This window comes from Anastrepha ludens, chromosome 5 (genome assembly GCF_028408465.1).
Source record: "Anastrepha ludens isolate Willacy chromosome 5, idAnaLude1.1, whole genome shotgun sequence".
NCBI lineage: Eukaryota > Metazoa > Arthropoda > Insecta > Diptera > Tephritidae > Anastrepha > Anastrepha ludens.
The window spans coordinates 123,824,269-123,842,023 of NC_071501.1; the positions used below are offsets into that span (position 1 = coordinate 123,824,269).

The 17,755-nt window shown below is 36.1% G+C and overlaps 5 protein-coding genes across 7 annotated transcripts; 2 read left to right on the forward strand and 3 right to left on the reverse strand.

Annotated features, from left to right (window-relative positions):
* The first annotated feature begins 1,231 nt into the window (after window positions 1–1,231).
* Window positions 1,232–4,105, forward strand: LOC128864952 (kinesin-like protein Klp68D). Of its 3 annotated transcripts, none has more exons than XM_054104759.1 (2): window positions 1,232–1,336; window positions 1,509–4,105. In XM_054104759.1, exon 2 carries the CDS (start codon window positions 1,564–1,566, stop codon window positions 3,874–3,876), a length of 2,313 nt encoding a protein of 770 aa, XP_053960734.1. In that variant the 5' UTR covers window positions 1,232–1,336; window positions 1,509–1,563; the 3' UTR covers window positions 3,877–4,105. The 3 variants fall into 3 exon arrangements, with proteins under 3 accessions (XP_053960734.1, XP_053960731.1, XP_053960732.1); XM_054104756.1 differs by having other exon boundaries at window positions 1,279–1,378; XM_054104757.1 differs by having other exon boundaries at window positions 1,291–1,438.
* A 72-nt stretch (window positions 4,106–4,177) lies between these two features.
* Window positions 4,178–5,119, reverse strand: LOC128864954 (trafficking protein particle complex subunit 4). The gene is made up of 2 exons (XM_054104762.1): window positions 4,848–5,119; window positions 4,178–4,783 (listed from the first exon to the last, which is right to left on the reverse strand). Exons 1-2 carry the CDS (start codon window positions 5,020–5,022, stop codon window positions 4,299–4,301), a joined length of 660 nt encoding a protein of 219 aa, XP_053960737.1. The 5' UTR covers window positions 5,023–5,119; the 3' UTR covers window positions 4,178–4,298.
* Window positions 5,120–9,099: 3,980 nt separating this feature from the next.
* LOC128862964 (probable cGMP 3',5'-cyclic phosphodiesterase subunit delta) lies at window positions 9,100–10,348 on the reverse strand. Its single transcript, XM_054101818.1, has one exon. The coding sequence runs from the start codon at window positions 10,207–10,209 to the stop codon at window positions 9,748–9,750; it is 462 nt and encodes a 153-aa protein (XP_053957793.1). The 5' UTR covers window positions 10,210–10,348; the 3' UTR covers window positions 9,100–9,747.
* Window positions 10,349–12,856: 2,508 nt separating this feature from the next.
* LOC128863652 (TATA-box-binding protein) lies at window positions 12,857–14,602 on the forward strand. The gene is made up of 4 exons (XM_054102911.1): window positions 12,857–13,385; window positions 13,444–13,583; window positions 13,643–13,886; window positions 13,969–14,602. Exons 1-4 carry the CDS (start codon window positions 13,065–13,067, stop codon window positions 14,245–14,247), a joined length of 984 nt encoding a protein of 327 aa, XP_053958886.1. The 5' UTR covers window positions 12,857–13,064; the 3' UTR covers window positions 14,248–14,602.
* A 1,201-nt stretch (window positions 14,603–15,803) lies between these two features.
* LOC128863653 (eukaryotic translation initiation factor 3 subunit K) lies at window positions 15,804–16,778 on the reverse strand. The gene is made up of 3 exons (XM_054102912.1): window positions 16,606–16,778; window positions 16,076–16,515; window positions 15,804–16,014 (listed from the first exon to the last, which is right to left on the reverse strand). The coding sequence occupies exons 1-3, from the start codon at window positions 16,674–16,676 to the stop codon at window positions 15,860–15,862; spliced, it is 666 nt and encodes a 221-aa protein (XP_053958887.1). The 5' UTR covers window positions 16,677–16,778; the 3' UTR covers window positions 15,804–15,859.
* Window positions 16,779–17,755: the final 977 nt, after the last annotated feature.

Sequence of the window (17,755 nt, forward strand, 5' to 3'; positions counted from 1 at the left end):
CTAGGTCCATATGGTTCAATATGGGCCATAAGAAATTGGAGGGCCACCACGTCTACCGAAAAATGGGCGCAATGCGAGCAACGTTTGCGTTAATGAACACTCATTTTGATAATAAATTTTTATCATTTGAACGTGCTGTTCAATCGTGTAACTTGCAATGATGATTTGGCATAAACAACTGAATAATAAACCAAAGATTTGACAGATGTCACCAAAACAAAATGGCTGCCACAGGGCGCCAAAATCGACCCGCGCCAATTGAAAAACCCTTTATACGAAGCAGTTGAGCAATCAACGAAATTCACTCTAAAATCTATAAACAAAGATTAACCTCTTCCACTATTTGGACGTACTCTACACGTCCAACGAAATTTGGTCTCAAAATAAAAGACGTGTCACGCACGTCTTCAGAGCTTTCTGTGCTCCTTACTTAATAAAGAACTGTAAAAAATAGCCAATCTTTTATTAAGCATAATATATATAATAATTACATATAAAATATGTATTATATATTAAATAATAAATAGTAGAATTATGTGCATTTCGCACACGCGTTCTGCCCAAAGCTTTAACAGAAATTATTCCAAGTAAAAGCTCATTTGGAATTTTTTTGCACGGGATAGTCACACGCTTTTGGAAATTAATTTAAAGCGCAAAAGGTTAACAGTTAAACAGTTAACAAATAAATATAAGAAAACGTAAATCAGCTACTTTAATGCTATTGCTTGGCACAGGTACCAGAGAACAAATTTAAATTTGCTTATGCCATCCTTCTGTGTGCCTAGTAATGAAGCGTTTTCTATAAAGGATTTTGATTTGGTTGAAGGGAATTCAACAAATTTATACAGACAGACATAATATATGTATGTATATATTTTTGGATAGTTTGCTCTTTCTAAGTCACTATTGAACTTAGCATATGTATTTGTTTTCTATGATAAAGTGCCTGTAGCTAGCCTAAAGGTTAACATTATTTCTTCATTCGTACAAATGAATTTTACTCAACTGCTGTTTAATTTGACCAGTTGAGCAAATTTCTGTTAACTTTGGTGAAAAATGTGGCTGTGGTGTATCTCGTGCGCAAAACGAGTACCCCTGAAAATTCCATACGTTCCTGTCATTGAGACTTCTCTATATTTAATGTTCTCTGCGTTCTCTGCCTGTAATGAGTAATGAAAAATATCACAGAGTTCACTTGATATTATAAATATTAGCAAAAGCGATAATATGAACTATTTTTATCGACGAGCTCTGTTTTGGGTGTCTCTAAGTCAATCGATTTATTCTCAACTTGCGAATCATTTCAGAAAGAAAAGTGAAGAGCCGAAAATTATTGGTATCTATACATCTTGATTCGATTTTAGGCAATTTCCAACAGGTTTTTAAACATTTGATTTGCAGAAATAATAAGAACCATTGTTTTACTTAAAAACAAAAAGTTAACTTTAAGACGAGAGCACAGATTTGACAGATATTGATTTTTAAAATTTCTTCTATGTGTTTACTAGGTAACGACCACAACAAACATTGGACTGCTCCTATAATTACATAAAGTAGCACAATATGAGCGCTCGACTACGACGTCCTGGCACTGCCAACAGCCAAACACCAAATGAGTGTGTCCAAGTTGTGGTGCGTTGTCGCCCAATTAGCAACCGAGAGCAATCGGAGGGGTCTGAGGAAGTGGTCTCCGTATATCCAAATCGTGGTGTAGTAGAGATTACAAATTTGACGGAAGCCAACAAGGAGCAAACTAAAATGTTCACCTATGATGCGGCTTATGATGCCAGCGCATCGCAAATCAACCTTTATAACGAAGTAGTTTTTCCGTTAGTAAGCTCAGTTCTTGAAGGATTCAATGGCTGCATATTCGCTTACGGCCAAACTGGAACTGGAAAAACGTTTACCATGGAAGGTGTAAGAGGTAACAATGAACTTCAGGGTATTATTCCTCGAACATTTGAGCAAATTTGGCTTCATATAAATCGAACGGAAAATTTTCAATTTCTTGTGGATGTCAGCTATTTAGAAATATATATGGAAGAGCTGCGCGACTTACTGAAACCAAATTCCAAACATTTGGAAGTGCGTGAGCGTGGTTCGGGAGTCTACGTGCCTAATTTGCATGCTATTAATTGTAAAAGTGTGGACGATATGCTTAATGTTATGCACATTGGCAACAAGAATCGTACTGTAGGCTTTACTAACATGAATGAACACAGTTCACGATCGCACGCCATCTTTATGATTCGCATAGAAATGTGTGACATTGAAACCAACACTATCAAAGTTGGAAAACTTAATTTGATAGATTTAGCAGGTAGCGAGCGTCAATCGAAAACAGGTGCTTCGGCTGAACGCCTGAAAGAGGCAAGCAAAATAAATCTTGCTCTTTCCTCACTTGGAAATGTAATCTCAGCATTAGCAGAGAACTCGCCGCATGTGCCCTACCGCGATTCAAAACTTACGCGACTCCTACAGGATTCTTTGGGTGGGAATTCCAAAACTATAATGATAGCCAATATTGGTCCGTCGTCTTACAATTATAACGAAACATTGACAACTTTGCGTTACGCATCCCGGGCTAAAACTATTCAGAACAAACCAGTTAAAAATGAAGATCCTCAAGATGCTAAACTTAAGGAATATCAGGAGGAAATTGAAAGATTGAAGCGACTTATTGCACCGAAGCAACAGCAGCGCACGGAAAAGATAGGGAAAAAACGTCAACGAAAACCAAAGAAAGAAAAGGCTAGCAACGAAGTGGTACAAATGGAAGTCGAAGAAAGTGAAGAGGAGCCAGAGTCGGATAAAGAGAATGAGGCGGAAGCAGCAAAATCCAATGAGGAATTAGAGCGAGAGCGCGTTGAGACTGCCAAACTCGCTACCAAGCTAGCGGAATTAGAATCGCAGTTAGTTCGTGGTGGTAAAAATTTGTTGGACACATATAGCGAGCGTCAGTTGGAGCTTGAAAAAAAGCTGGTTGAGATTGCAGAACGTAAGAAACGTGAAATCGAAATTCAGCAGCAACTAGAACTGCAAGAGGAAACTACACTGGAAATAAAAGAGACAGTTACTTCTTTAGAGCAAGAAGTTGAACTGAAGAAAAGAAAATTGTCCAAGTGTTATGCTAAATATTTGGCTCTACAACAGGAGCTGAACGACTGTAAATACGACCACAATCAGGATTTACGTGAGTTGGAAATGGCGCAGAACGAACTTGTTAAAGAGTTGAAACGACAATTACTAATTATTGATAATTTTGTACCAGTAGAAGTGAAACAACGCCTCTATACACAAGCAAAGTATGACGAAGAGCAAGAAGAGTGGAAATTCTCATCTGTTCCATTGGTTGACTCCAATTTCCTAAATAAACGTCCCGTTTCTTATCCACAACGCCGCCGTCCCATATCGGAATATGCTCTAATGGAGGCTAAAACAAATACCTCTTCTTCATTGCGATTTAAAAATGAAAATATTGTATCGTATGAGTTAGAAATGCCATGCCGCACTACGCAGGAGTACCGTTCTCCTAAAGTGTCTGCGTCGCTGCAGGCTGTATTAGCTCAAGCTATGCAAACAGGTGATGACATCGACATTGTAGATTCACACACCAATTCCATACGCAGTCGCCTTGAAAATATTATTAACGCTAGTGCTAATGCAACGGCCTTAGCATCAACTAACAATAGTCCTACAACGCCAAATGGTGTTGGAGTGGTTCCCGTGGCTGGCCCACGCAATATTAAGCCTAGTCGTAGCACAGTCTCTCCTGGTTCGGCCATTGACTCGAATAGGCGCCCGCCTACTGGCCGTACAGTGCCCAAAAAACCAGCCTCTGCTTATCCAAAAGCCCGTGGTTTGGTAAATAAGTAAAAATAGTATAAAAGATAAATATATAAAAAGCATTTCTAAGGAAAGTATTCATAATTATCAGAGATAATTGTGGGGAAATTACCGTTTGAGGAATATAGAAGCATTAGGCATTTTTGCTGTGTATTTCTTGGTCAGATCTTATTGTTTTGGCAGCTGTTAATTTTGTTATAGCAAATACTCCCTATTAATATACATACATATACGTATTTATATACACATTTTTTGTTTTTATACCATTTTATTTTTTAAGATTATTGTTTTGTTGAATGTGCAATTTAATAGTAAGGAATGAAAATGCATAGTAAACATTTTATATCTAACAAGCTTAAAGTAAAAATAAAATAATCCACGCACCCAGCACAAATAGTTGGTGTTTTTTTTTAATCTATTCAAGGTTTTTATTAGGAATCGAAATATAAATATTATTTATCCAAGTTATTTATTCCCGTCTTTTCGACCATATCCAGTAACGTTTTAAGTTTATTTTCAAACAATTCGCAACGTATAGGCATTTCTAGCGCGTAAAAGGGATTTTTTAGAACATAATCCGAATACAATTCATAAATTTTGCGAAGTAACATATCCATTCCACTTAGACCTGTTTCGGAAATTATTATGAATTTCACTCCGGTTAGTGTTTGAAAACAGTGCAAAGTAAATGTATCGGCTTCCAATATTTCAATGCCAGAACTTTTTGGTTCCGGACTGAGTTGGCTCGCAAATGCATAGAGGGGATAGAATGTACTGGCCTGTACAATCTTTTCATTGGTAGTCAATTTTGGCCTGCAAAACTTCAAATTCAGCGGATAGTTCTCTGCGTTTTCCAGCACTGTTTTGACATCACGACCATCTTCCAGTGTGTTGCCGGTCACTGGCATTCCGTTCACAGCCATCAAAACATGTCCAACTACGATTATTAGATGTGTTAACACATTACCTTTATTAACATATAAAATGCGGATACTACTGACCATTGATACCATCTTTTTTATTAAAGACCACAGATATTTTCTTCGGATCATAGTCAAGCATCAAATCAATAGGATACGTAAACGAACGCTCTTGCTCTATGCGCGGCACATTGCTATCCAGGTTATAAATAAGTCCACCAGATTTGCTTACTATATACACTCCATAAATTATCATTTCTCCTAATTATTTTTATTTACAAATTTCTAATACTGTTCTTCTTCTTGTTAAGAAAATATTCACTACTGTATAAACATATGAAAAACTAAAGAGAAATTCTTAACAGGTTGTTTTATTTTTGTAACACTGTAAACTTCTCCGTTGAGCGCTTCGGGAATACTGCTGAAATGAAAGACCCTGCCGGATGCAAACCCGGGCCGTTCCAGTACCGTTGAGGGAACTAACGCGGTCGAGTTCGATTATATAAATTATGAAATCAGATTTAAAGGTATAAAACTGATAATAATATAGGTTGCCGTAAGATACCTATTGTGAATAGGCCAGCTTGGAAATTCTGACGATTGCTCAATTTATGCTATATTACGGTATGTAACTTGCCCCCATTTGTAATTCACTTCCCAATTACCCATAGAACTACGTAATTCCCTGAAGATCATTTCTAAGTAATTCAATCCCAATTACTTAACGATTTACGCACAAATTGTTGCCTTCCCTAATTTTCAATGGAATTTTCTCGAACTCAGCTGTCAAACCAAACGTAAAGTAAACCAAATAAAGGAAACAAACGTCGAATAAAAACCAGAAAAGGTTATTTTATGAAAATGGAGGCAAAAAAAGTTAAATAAAAACAATTGTTATTGTTATTTTTGTTTGTTTATCATTGTTATTGTTGTTGTTTTCCCCCATACATATACGAGGAATGCTGAACAAGTGACAGTCCTTGACCGAATATGAATCTGGGTCGTTCCGGTTACGTAGAACCGACTGCCGTGGGAACGACAGTTATTATTATACATACTACACTGCTAGGATATTTGCCTACAAAATGGGCTGAAGTTAAGGTTGTATTTATTCCAAAGGTAGGGGAAAAACCCGAACAATTGCCTAAATCATACAGACCAATTAGTCTCAGCTCATTTTTCCTCAAAACAATGGAAAAGATCGTTGATTAGCATATTAGGGAATACAATCTAGCTAAATTCCCACTGCATCGACTTCAATTTGCCTATCAACAGGGAAAATCCACTGAGACTGCAATACACAGCCTGGTAACAGTTATTGAAAAGGCTATTGAGTCTAAACAGATAGCTCTATGTGCATTTATTGACATATCAGGAGCTTTTGATAACACCTCCTATGAGGCAATCTATAATGCCCTATATCTAAAGGAGGTACCTGAACCCATCACTAGATAGATAAGATAGATAATATTCATGCTGAAATCTAGGACGATCAGCACCGAACTAGGAGGAACAATCAAATCTATTAAAGCCACAAGAGGTTGCCCTCAAAGTGGCGTACTTTCTCCTCTTCTGTGGACTCTAGTCATAGATGAACTTCTCCACAAACTGAATAACCTAGGATTACACACTCAGGGTTACGCTGATGACCTAGTAGTTTATGTATTAGGCTGGCATGAGGAAACCATTTCGGATCGCATGCAGCAAGCCCTTACAATAATAAACAAATGGTGCACGGAAAAAGGGCTCTCCATCAACCCATCCAAAACAACACTTGTACCGTTTACTAGGAGAAGGAACATAAATCTCAAATGTCCGATCCTTAATCGAACAACACTTGAACTCTCGACAGAAGCGAACTATCTTGGCCATATTGAGAGAGTTACTTCAAAAGCCACAAGGGCATTCTTTGCCTGTACAAGGCTTTTTGGTAAGACATGGGGACTAAACCCTAGAATGACCTTCTGGACATTCACCACAGTTGTGAAACCCATAGTCACTTATGCATCCTTAGCATGGTGGCACAAGGTCAAGCAAAGAAAGGCAGCAAACGAATTAAGCAAACTGCATCGCCTGGTATGTGTTAGTATTACAGAGGCTATGAAAACATGTCCCACGGATGCATTGGGTGTGCTTCTGAACATACCACCGCTTCCAATTCTAATTGAAAGGGAAGCTCGCTCGAGTGCCTTAAGATTAAAAGGTATATCTGAACTTAAAAGTGGGGATATGAAAGGACATTTAAAGATCTTAGAAGACTTCCTACATAGTCCCATTCTTCATAGGGATGATATACTATCACCCAAACCAATACTCTTCAGGAACTTCCAAGTTATAATCAATGAACGAACAGACTGGAGAACTAACTCTATCACTTTCAAACCTGGCTCCCAGCTATGGTTTACTGATGGGTCCAAATTGAAAAGTGGTAGAACAGGGGCAGGAATCAATGGGCCAAAATTCAAAAAATCGATTCCGATGGGATCCTACCCAACAATATTCCAGGCAGAAATACATGCCATTGAAATATGTGTGAGAGAATGCCTTAGAAGGAGAATGAGAGGTACTCACATCTACATACTTTCAGATAGCCAAGCGGCTCTAAAAGCCCTTCTATCAACAACTATCACCTCTAAATTGGTAAATGATTGCCTAAACCTTCTCAACACGTTAGGAAACCTCAACATAGTAACACTATGCTGGATTCCGGGACATGAAGGACATGAGGGAAATGAAATGGCTGACGACCTTGCAAAACAAGGAGTAAATATGCAACTTACTGGTCCTGAGCCTTTCTGTGGACTGACAAAAGGCCACATTAATGAATTCCTTAGGAAATGGGAAGAAAGAAAACTTGCCGCACACTGGCTAAACTGTGCCGGTCAGCGTCAAGCCAAACTATTCCTAAGTCCCAACAAAGGAATATCTGACAAACTTCTCTCACTAAACAGAGTAGATCTGCGTCTTTTAACCGGATACCTTACAGGTCACTGCAGCCTGAGGTACCATCTAAATAATATTGGTCTATCCGAGACCAATGTCTGCCGCTTTTGCGAAATGGACATAGAAAGCTCAGAACATGTGCTTTGTGAATGTCCTGCGTTGGGCAGACAAAGACTTCACCACCTTGGTGGTATCGTAGTATCTCCATGCATTCTTTGGAACAACAAACCCAAAACTGTGCTAAAATTTCTAAAAAGCCTAAAACTCTAGGGATACAAAATAGGCCTTTCACAATAGATCAGCTCTGGTCGCAGTGCGTAATGGCCTTCTTATAATAATAATAATATACATACTATGCTGTTGTTGTAGCAGCATAAACATTCTCCAACATGTAAGGGAAATGCTGTTGGACCGACAACCTTTGGCCGAATATTAATCCGAGTTGTTCCGTTAAAATTATTATGTCAAGTAGGTTTTTGGACAAAAGAGAATGGTGGAAGAGACCAATTTGTCTTCAGAGATGCCGTGCATTCAAGTTGTACATTTTCGTTTTCACCTGCACCACTAAGTGCACTTATCCTTGGTTCTGAAACTCCTGCACCATTTCTTAAAGTATGTGCATGTTTTGCAGTAGCCATGCTACTCGCCTGTTCACCCTATATTTCTGTTAGCGCCCTTTCATCGGCCTGCTGCGATTGGTGTCAATTTTTCTTATTGATGCAAAATGGAAAAGGTATTTGAAATAAAGTAAAATCTCCGTTATAAAAGGAAGTAACATTTTTTAGTCTTAACTTATATTATATATAAGAACAAGAAAAATAGCTGTCAAAGCGAATTACGAATGCGCCGTGGAATCAAAATAAAATGGGTCCACATAAGGTGAGTTCGCTGTTTTTTTTGATGGTTGAAATGTAATAAATTGCAAAAATTAATGTTGTTGAAAGATACTAATAACTCGTTCATTACACATTAATTATGCCTCCGAGGAAGGTGATATCAGTTCAGCAGCTAATTTCTTTTTTTTCATGGTTTGTATGTAAAAAAACCTGATGGTTTATGTGTAAAAAAAAATTGTTTTTGTTATTTTGATTGTTTACATTTGGCATTCAAACAACTAAATTCCAAAAACCAAATACACGTAAATTTTTTTTTGTAATAAAGTATTAGAGTTTCGGCTTGTTTTGCGTAGCTGATGAGGAGAAAATGGTCATATTGCATTAACTCGATTTTCAGGTTGCTGCAATTTGCTAGGTGCTACCTACATATTAGAAGCAAGAACTTCAATCTGAATCTATCGATTAAAAAAGAAAACTTTGTAACGAAAAACTATGATTTTCGATAGTTTTATGTATAAAATCAAAATGTATGAATTAAAATTGAAACATATAAATCTTGTTATTAATTAATTATATTTTTAATTTTAATAATGTTTCAGTTACATTTTAGGATAGACTATTTGTTAAATGCATAAGCATTTATACGTACTTATGCACTATGTATGCAGTAATGGTTTGATCAACTCACTATCAAGCATACAAGAGGTGCTTAGTCTGATATAATCAAAACACTTAAAATGTTATAAATAAAATGACAACTTCCTATCCACCCGCTTGCCTTGCAGTTTGCATTGCAAATACAAAATTGCGTTTTTGCAGCGAAGATTCACTTATTACATGCTGCATGTAAAATTAGTACGTTATTGGGTCATATATATCTACTTAAATATTAATAACAATTACAGTAGCCAAATGCTCTATTTTTGGGATTGATTGATTCATGTACAGATTTAATGATTATGATAGTTCCTTATATTAGTGCATAAAGTAATCTCTGCCTTCGGTTTTCAACCACCGCTCACTGGAAGCGGAACCATAATTAAATTAATCAATATCTGCGGTAAAGTTAAACAGCCTTGGCCCGAAACCGCTTAAATGCGTCACCATCGGAATTTATTGGGAAATCGAAATTCACAAAGCCAAAAGTACACCATGTGTGGGCGTTTACGATGAGAAGCGCGGTCGCGTTGTTACTTATTTGCTTATATATAGTAGAGGCGCACAATTGATTTGGTGATAAGTGTGTCGTTGTCATAGAAACTGGTTTGAATTGTGACATTGCCATTTAATACCTTGGCTGGCATCATCTGTGATTCCGGCGCTGCTTCAATTGTAGATTGCCAAGTGTTTGTTGTGTTTGCACCTACCCAACCCATTTCGAAAAACCATTCTTCCATTATACGTCCTTTGAAAAGCACCTTTTGATCAAGACGAAAATTTTCCATCGGCTCAATGGTGCTGAAATTTATTTCGCGGGACACTGCACGCAAATCCAATATTTTGATTGGCACACGAGCCTCATGCTCAACATCTGGCGAAGAGAAATCCTTGTTTTCTTGCCAAATTACTTTTCCCGAATCCGCGTCGCGCAGGATCATATAATTTATTTGGAATCCTTTCTGGATTTTATCTCCAGAACTAATCTCTACATCTTCAGAACCCATGTTTTGTTGGTATTCTTTGAGAAGATCACTTTACGACTGGTTTATAAATAACTTATTTAATTATTTTCGCCTTTTTTTCACTCACAACCAATTTAATATATTATTGACGTTTCCCTGTTTTATTACTGAATAGTTCTTCTTCTTAGTGCAAATTACTTGTTCACAGTAATCCAGATGAAAGCGAATAGGCTACAAGAGAAATCCACATGTAATGGTGCTCACAGTCACCAACGTAAGCGCAGGTCCGTGGCAGCTAATACGATAAAACTAAAGAGAGCCCCATGTAAATGAATTTTCACTTTCCTTCCGTTCAGTACTATCGTAGATTTTATCGTAGAATCGTGTCAGCTGATAGCTCTCTCACAATACAGTACATTTCGAAATCAGTTACAAAATAAACTTAGAAAAACTTTAATTTTTATAAAATAACTTAAAAACAATATTGAGTAATGTTAATTATATATAAGTGCACTAAATATTTGTATTTGGGGGTTTCTGGCATATAATACAATGAAAAATTGTATGATAACGCGGATGTGTGTAAAGTTGTGTATGCAAAAATATCAATGCCAACATTGTGTTGATACAACCAAACACAAAGAACGCAAACCGATGTATTCTGTAAATATGCAAAAGAACGCACTTTTTTTCTACGGGATAAGTTTTGTTCAATTTGGTATATCCTACCGGCTGCGGTAAGGGACTACGATACCTTGGTGAGTGTGAGCCCAATAACTATGAATATAGTTATTCACGATCTAAGCCATAGCCCTTAACAGTAATCCGAAGATGTGAAAATTGTATACGACTTTCGCTCGTTGCGGCAATGCTGCTCTTTTATGTCGTACTTATTTATTTATGTTATTTTTTACTTTTTTTATACACGCTTTTGCGTGAATATATACTTTATCACGTCTCACTTTAAATGGATCAAATGAACTAAACTCATAAAAACCAAGCTTAGATATTTATCCTGCAAAGCGGTGGCCTTCATCTACTCCTGAATAATGAAGGCTATATCAGTGTTTACTATTAGACTTTTAAGAAAAATGTGGCAAAATTAAAGTGAACATTTATTTGCATGTGAATTTCGTTCTAAGAGACATATATTTTCAGCCCCTTGCTTCATTTAGAAAAAGAAACCTCAAAAATTATAATTTTTAAGATATCCCAACGTCTCCCTTATCCTCGCCTACGCCTCTTTCACAAGTTACGAATTGAAGCAACAAAATGTGCCCTGTATGAAAGCGGACTAATGAAACTTGCTTAATATCAACAAATATGCATCCGGACATCTTCCAACTGTATTTCAATATTTAGTTTACTGAATGTGGTTAAATATATTTTTAATAATTAGCCTTCACTACAGTGAAAATTGTAAATATTATATCGAGACAAAATGTACTAAGTTATCATAGATTGTATCAGAGAATGTTAATGGAATGAGAAGGAGCAAATGTTAAATGAGCTTTTTTCGAGTACTAGTTTGTAGATTCATACTAAGGGATTTTCAAATTCAACTTAACGCACTAGTGGGGGATTGCAGATATTTACCACGCTAGTGGAGGGTTTCTATATTTACTTACCACGCTAGTAGAAGAATTCAGATTTTTTCCATTAACATTCTCTGGTATGAATCTACAAATTAGTACTCGAAAAAAGCTCATTTAACATTTGCTCCTTCTCATTCCATTAACATTCTCTGCTAGATGGGAAACTCTTTTTCTCGTGAGAGCGCTGAAAAGTGTGCATTTTTTATAACATTTGCCAATACTGCCACGCCGGTAGAAACATGAATTAGGTATTTTTAAACAAAAATTGGGAATTTTTAGTTTCCACACCTCCATTGAGGTTAGTATTTAGTGTGCGGTTGCCCAATAGCCTTATGTCACTCGTAAACACCTACATATACTAAAAATAAGCACAATCCGTATGAAATATGTACATAAACAAGCAAAAAATTTAAAAATTTATGTACAATAAATAAAATTATTTAAAACTGAAATACAAAAGCAATTTAATAATAATAAAGTAATGAACACGAAAAACATAAGTTATAATTAGAAACATGACATATTTCGATTTTCTAATATAACACAGAAAGTGGGTAACAAAAAAAAAAAACAATAAAAATTCTCAAACAAGGAATAAGTTAAAGCAGATTACCTTTAATTTTTGTAAAATATCTCAAACACAAATGCAATTCCCTTACCTACGCTTTTCAACCATAGAATATTTACGAATATACAAATTTACATAAACCAACACTCAGTTTTCAATAAAATTACATTATGTACATAAGACTAATTAAAAGTAGAAGTCGAAAAGGATATAACGAGCTTTGGATTCTACAAACTCACTTAAATTCAAATTATTACATTTCAATTGAATTAATTTTAAGACAAATAATTATAAACATTTCAACACGTCATTTCTCCATTAAGCAAAAACGAACTGTTTTCGTCAGTTATTTTTGGCACGTTTCTTCTGGCAGCTTGCCATTTCGCCTATCAGCTGTTCAAAACCCCATAATGTGTGAGTGCTGCCAAGTTTTGAAATGCCCTCATTGGCGCGCTCTCTCTCAAAATGAAAGAGTCTCCCATCTTATTATCTATGTCGTGCACGCGAACACAACTATTATAGTATCTTTATTTATTTTTGCATTCGAATCAGTCTGTTTGTGGCATAAAAAACAACGCGTAGAAACGTCGCTATTCGGTTATGGCAGAAATTGTGTGTTGTTCTTTAGAAGTTATTATCTTTCTTTCTTTGAACGATTTTATTAAATGCGCCTATTTATAAACGCGATAAAATAAAAAAATACTGATTTAAAGTGTACGCATTACTATAGGAAAATGGAGCAAATGTTGAGTCCCGGTTTCTCTATTCCGAGCATCGGAGCAACTCCACTCCATCAAATGGATGCTGATCAACAGATAGTGCCTAATCCTGTTTATCACCCTGCAGCGGACACACATGACCTAAATCATATGGGAATGCCTTCGCTGCTGAATAGCGGCACTTCATCGGCCGTAGCAGTAAATAATTCTAATATGAGTGGAAGTTCGCCTCAGATTTTGCTGACAGCGCATAAGCAAATGCAATCATACCAAAGTTCCAGCACATCAATGACAAATGGTAGTGCGCCACAAAGTCTAATGCAACCACAAACGCCGGTAGGTAACGAAACTTCTCCGAAATAGACTTCATTCATTCAATTTATGAGTTTTCCAGCAAAGCTTAATGTCACCGATGGTGCCGATGAGTGAACGCGCCGACAACCTTAGTAATATTCATCAAACGATGGGTCCTGCAACACCTATGACGCCAATGACGCCAGGTTCGGCTGATCCTGGTATTGTACCACAACTGCAGTAAGTTTCTAAGAAAGCAAGCACATTCATAAAACTGAAAATAATTTTCGGCCATTTAGGAACATAGTTTCAACAGTAAACTTATGTTGTAAATTAGATTTGAAAAAAATAGCGCTCCATGCGCGTAATGCTGAGTATAATCCAAAGCGTTTTGCTGCTGTAATTATGCGAATTCGAGAGCCCCGAACTACAGCATTGATTTTCTCCTCTGGCAAAATGGTGTGTACCGGCGCAAAAAGTGAAGATGATTCTCGGTTGGCGGCTCGAAAATATGCGCGTATTATTCAAAAATTGGGATTTCAGGTATTTAAATAAGCCTATGTTTGGAATCTATACACATATAAATGCATATAGACCAAATAAATGTGTTTGTTTTACATTTTAGGCGAAATTCCGAGATTTTAAAATCCAAAATATGGTTGGATCATGCGATGTGAAATTCCCAATACGCCTAGAAGGTCTGGTACTTACGCATTGCAATTTCAGCTCTTATGAACCTGAGCTATTTCCTGGTCTTATTTATCGAATGGTGCGTCCTCGTATTGTTCTTCTGATATTTGTGTCTGGCAAAGTGGTGCTGACGGGTGCGAAGGTTCGCCAGGAAATCTACGAAGCTTTCGACAAAATATTTCCTATTCTTAAAAAGTTCAAGAAGCAATCCTAACTTCCTAATTGGTGTACTGCTTTTCTTGCTGGATTTTTCATATCACTTCGGAAATGTGCTCCAGTAACATATAATTCATCGCCTAAAGACGACTTCGGTCAGATATCTGCAACCGGCTCTTGGATGAATCAGGGAGACATTTTCAATATGTTAATATATAATATATTAAATGTTCAAATGTAGTTTACTTTATAAGCATGTTGAACTTCAGAACTTCGTAGCTGCAGACTTATGAGCTTCGAACTATTATTATAATTTAATAATTTAATTTTGTACGGCATCTTCTAAACTTGCAATTATTTAGGTGACTTATATACATATATTTTCATAATAAATTATAAATTTTTGACATCAATTTGTGTTGAGATGTTATTTTCATGAGGCCCTATGCTTCAGTGGAAGAAACAGGAAGTAATGATGGTGTTATTTTCATCCTAAAGTAGTCGCATCTCTTCGTGTGAAGTGTGAATGACCGGATGAGGAACATTTTGCCGCTCATATTTAAAATGATTTTGTATTTAAATAAAGGGCCACCGTAGCCGAATCGATTGGTGCGTGACTAGCATTCGGAATTCAGAGAGAACGTAGAAGGACCAAAGTAAAGAACAAGTTTTTGACGTGATAACGTCTTATAATTCGATTTAGCCGGCTGCACGCACAAAAAAATGTGTCGTTATCTTGCTCAATCGTCGTTACCTTGCTTGAACTGCAAGCGAAAGCGCGGAATGAACGACAAAGAGCACAATCGGCCCCCGCATTCGGCAACGTTCGACATCTGGCTCTCTCCTACTTGAGTGAGCATATATATGTATGCATATGCGCATTTGTATATAAATCCACATATTTGTATTTGCATATGCCTTCTTCTTGTGTGCATGGTAATGAACCATTTCTCTGTTGAGAATAGGAGATGATAGGAAAAGTAGGAAATGAAAGGGGGTGTTTCGAGTGTAATGTGTCTTGAAAAAGGCAAATCGATGATGTTGCCTCTTAGTGTTGTTGACTTATTAACGTCTGATGCACAATTGAAATTGAACATATCTTTCGTGAATTTGATCAATGTTTCGTAATTGTTCACGTTTGTGTAAATGTAACTTGATCAATTTTATTTACCTCCTTCTCTATATCCATACAAATTATCTATCAAACAAATAAAATTAAAATTTTCTTTTGAAAAATGCAACCATTCCATCAGTATTTTCTTATGACGTTGTCACGTTAAACTATCGCCCTCCCCCCTTTCATGGCAAAAATGCATTCGGAGGTTTTTAAATCCGGGCATGAGCAAATGCGGTTTCGGCGACCGCTAGAGATAGATAGGAGGAAAAATTCAATAGTTTTTCAGCACACGGCAAATGTTGTTGTAGTTGTGGCAGCATAAAAATTCCCCACGAGTGGTGCTGGAGTTACGCTTTACTTGTTGTTGTTGTTTTTGTCTCCTGGTATGCAATATTTAATTAACTTTTAATATTCATATTATGATATGATATTGACATATATTTCATTTTTGGAATACCGTTCTTCGGTACACATTAACATATTAAGCTTTGTTAAGATTTAGTTTATCTCGTGTAAATCTTTTTATTTAGTTCGCAAAACTTCTTAGTTTCAATTACAAACACTGAGCCATCAAACCACCTAAGTTATCGAATTCAATTTTTTCAGTGATATTTTTCGTCTTAATTTTCTCATCTTGGACAGCAATGACGATCAGATTGCCCTGATGTTTCCAACCGTATTTCTTTATCCATTGTTCTAGTGTGGAATCTGTAAATTCAATCAATTTTGTGTAAATCAAAAACAAGTAACTTATATCAGTTTTATTTACCCTCAATACTGCCTAAAAGTTCCTTCAATAAATCTTTTCTGATTGTTTGGAAGGTAATGCCTATAACGTGACATACAAATTTACGTATGGAATCGTGGAAGCCAGCTATGTGACGAAACATGGCGCGATTTACTTCCGCACGTTGCCAAAAGAGTGTAAAGTCAGTACGCTCTAATATATCTGCTAAATCAATTATGGTTTGCACATTTCCATCCTTCATTTGTTGAGGAAGTAGCAAGCACTTAGCCATTACAAAATCTGTATGAGGCAGATTTGTCAAACACTTAAGTAGTATTGTGTATGTAATATCGAAGTTTAGCATGTGAGGATTGAATTGGTAAAGCTTCAGCACTGCCAGATTAGCTTCTAGGTCGTAGGTGTTATTTTTAGCTTGATCCTCTACATAAGCCTCCAATGTTTTCAGATGATCCGGGTTATACCTATTTAGAAAGTAAAGCCACCATAAATATTCGTTTAAGGTTATGTACGAATTCTCCACCCGCACATATTATATTTAACTATTAGATTACCGTTCAATGCAACCCAACATCTCTTGGATGGTTTGACTTTGTCCATTCTCCATTTTAACCATATGTGACATTTTGTTAGAATGTTTTATTTAATGTGAACTATTAGAAATTCTGCAATGCGACGCAAACAAAATTCACAAATTCATGTGTTGACGTAGGAAAGAAAGAATGAGAGAGGGCACATAACTGTCAGTTCATAAAATTGGTAATGCAGTGTCCGATTGTAATAGATTACATACAGATTTACTAATATACTCTACAGTTCATAAAGATAGTTACATGATTGTTTTTGTTGGTCATGGGAGACCTCTTTTATTTTGAAGTTGGTGGGATATTTAAGTGGTTTTTGTGTATTGATGCACATATGAGTATGAAATAATATAAAATGATATGCGTTTTACTGTTTACTTGCAATTAAAATTTTGCCTAAAGTATCCTCAATTCCATTTCAATGGCAGTCCCATATGACTTTTTAATATAATAAATGAAAACACGATTTTTTCGAAGTTTCACTCTGAAGAGGACCTAGACTGCCATCATCATTCAACGCTTTTACATAATTTGCTTGGGACCAAAAAGAATCAAGAAGCGCTCAAACTAACTTCATTCATTCATTAATATTTGGTTTAACTTTTTAGAATAATTTATATTAGGCAAAGTGAAAAAAAAAATTAAAATGAAAGTTATTAGGAACGACAATTTTTCTTAAGAATAACTGTTACTTAAAAATGTTAAAATTATTCTTCGACCAGTGGCTCTGATAAACACATTTATTTTCAACGAAACGGAAAATGTATATACATAATTTTTGCAAAGCATTAAATTTCAAATATTATCACCAAAAAAAAAAAAGAATTACAATTTACTTAACTTCTAGGAAATTGAAATCTTTGTTATAACTCGCCAATTTAATTTCATACACGGATTAGCTGAAGTAAACCTTAGGCGTTGTGTGGCGCAATTGTTTTTGTTTTTCACATTTCGTCTAACGCAACATCAAATTGTATTAATTTGAAAAGGACTTTGACTTGTTTTCGCCTGTTTCGCCGACAAATCTGTTTCACATCTCGCGTCAAGTAAATTGAAAATTTGAACTTATCTTACGTGACGATTTTTTACGTATTTGCATATGCGACATGAGAAAAGCTCA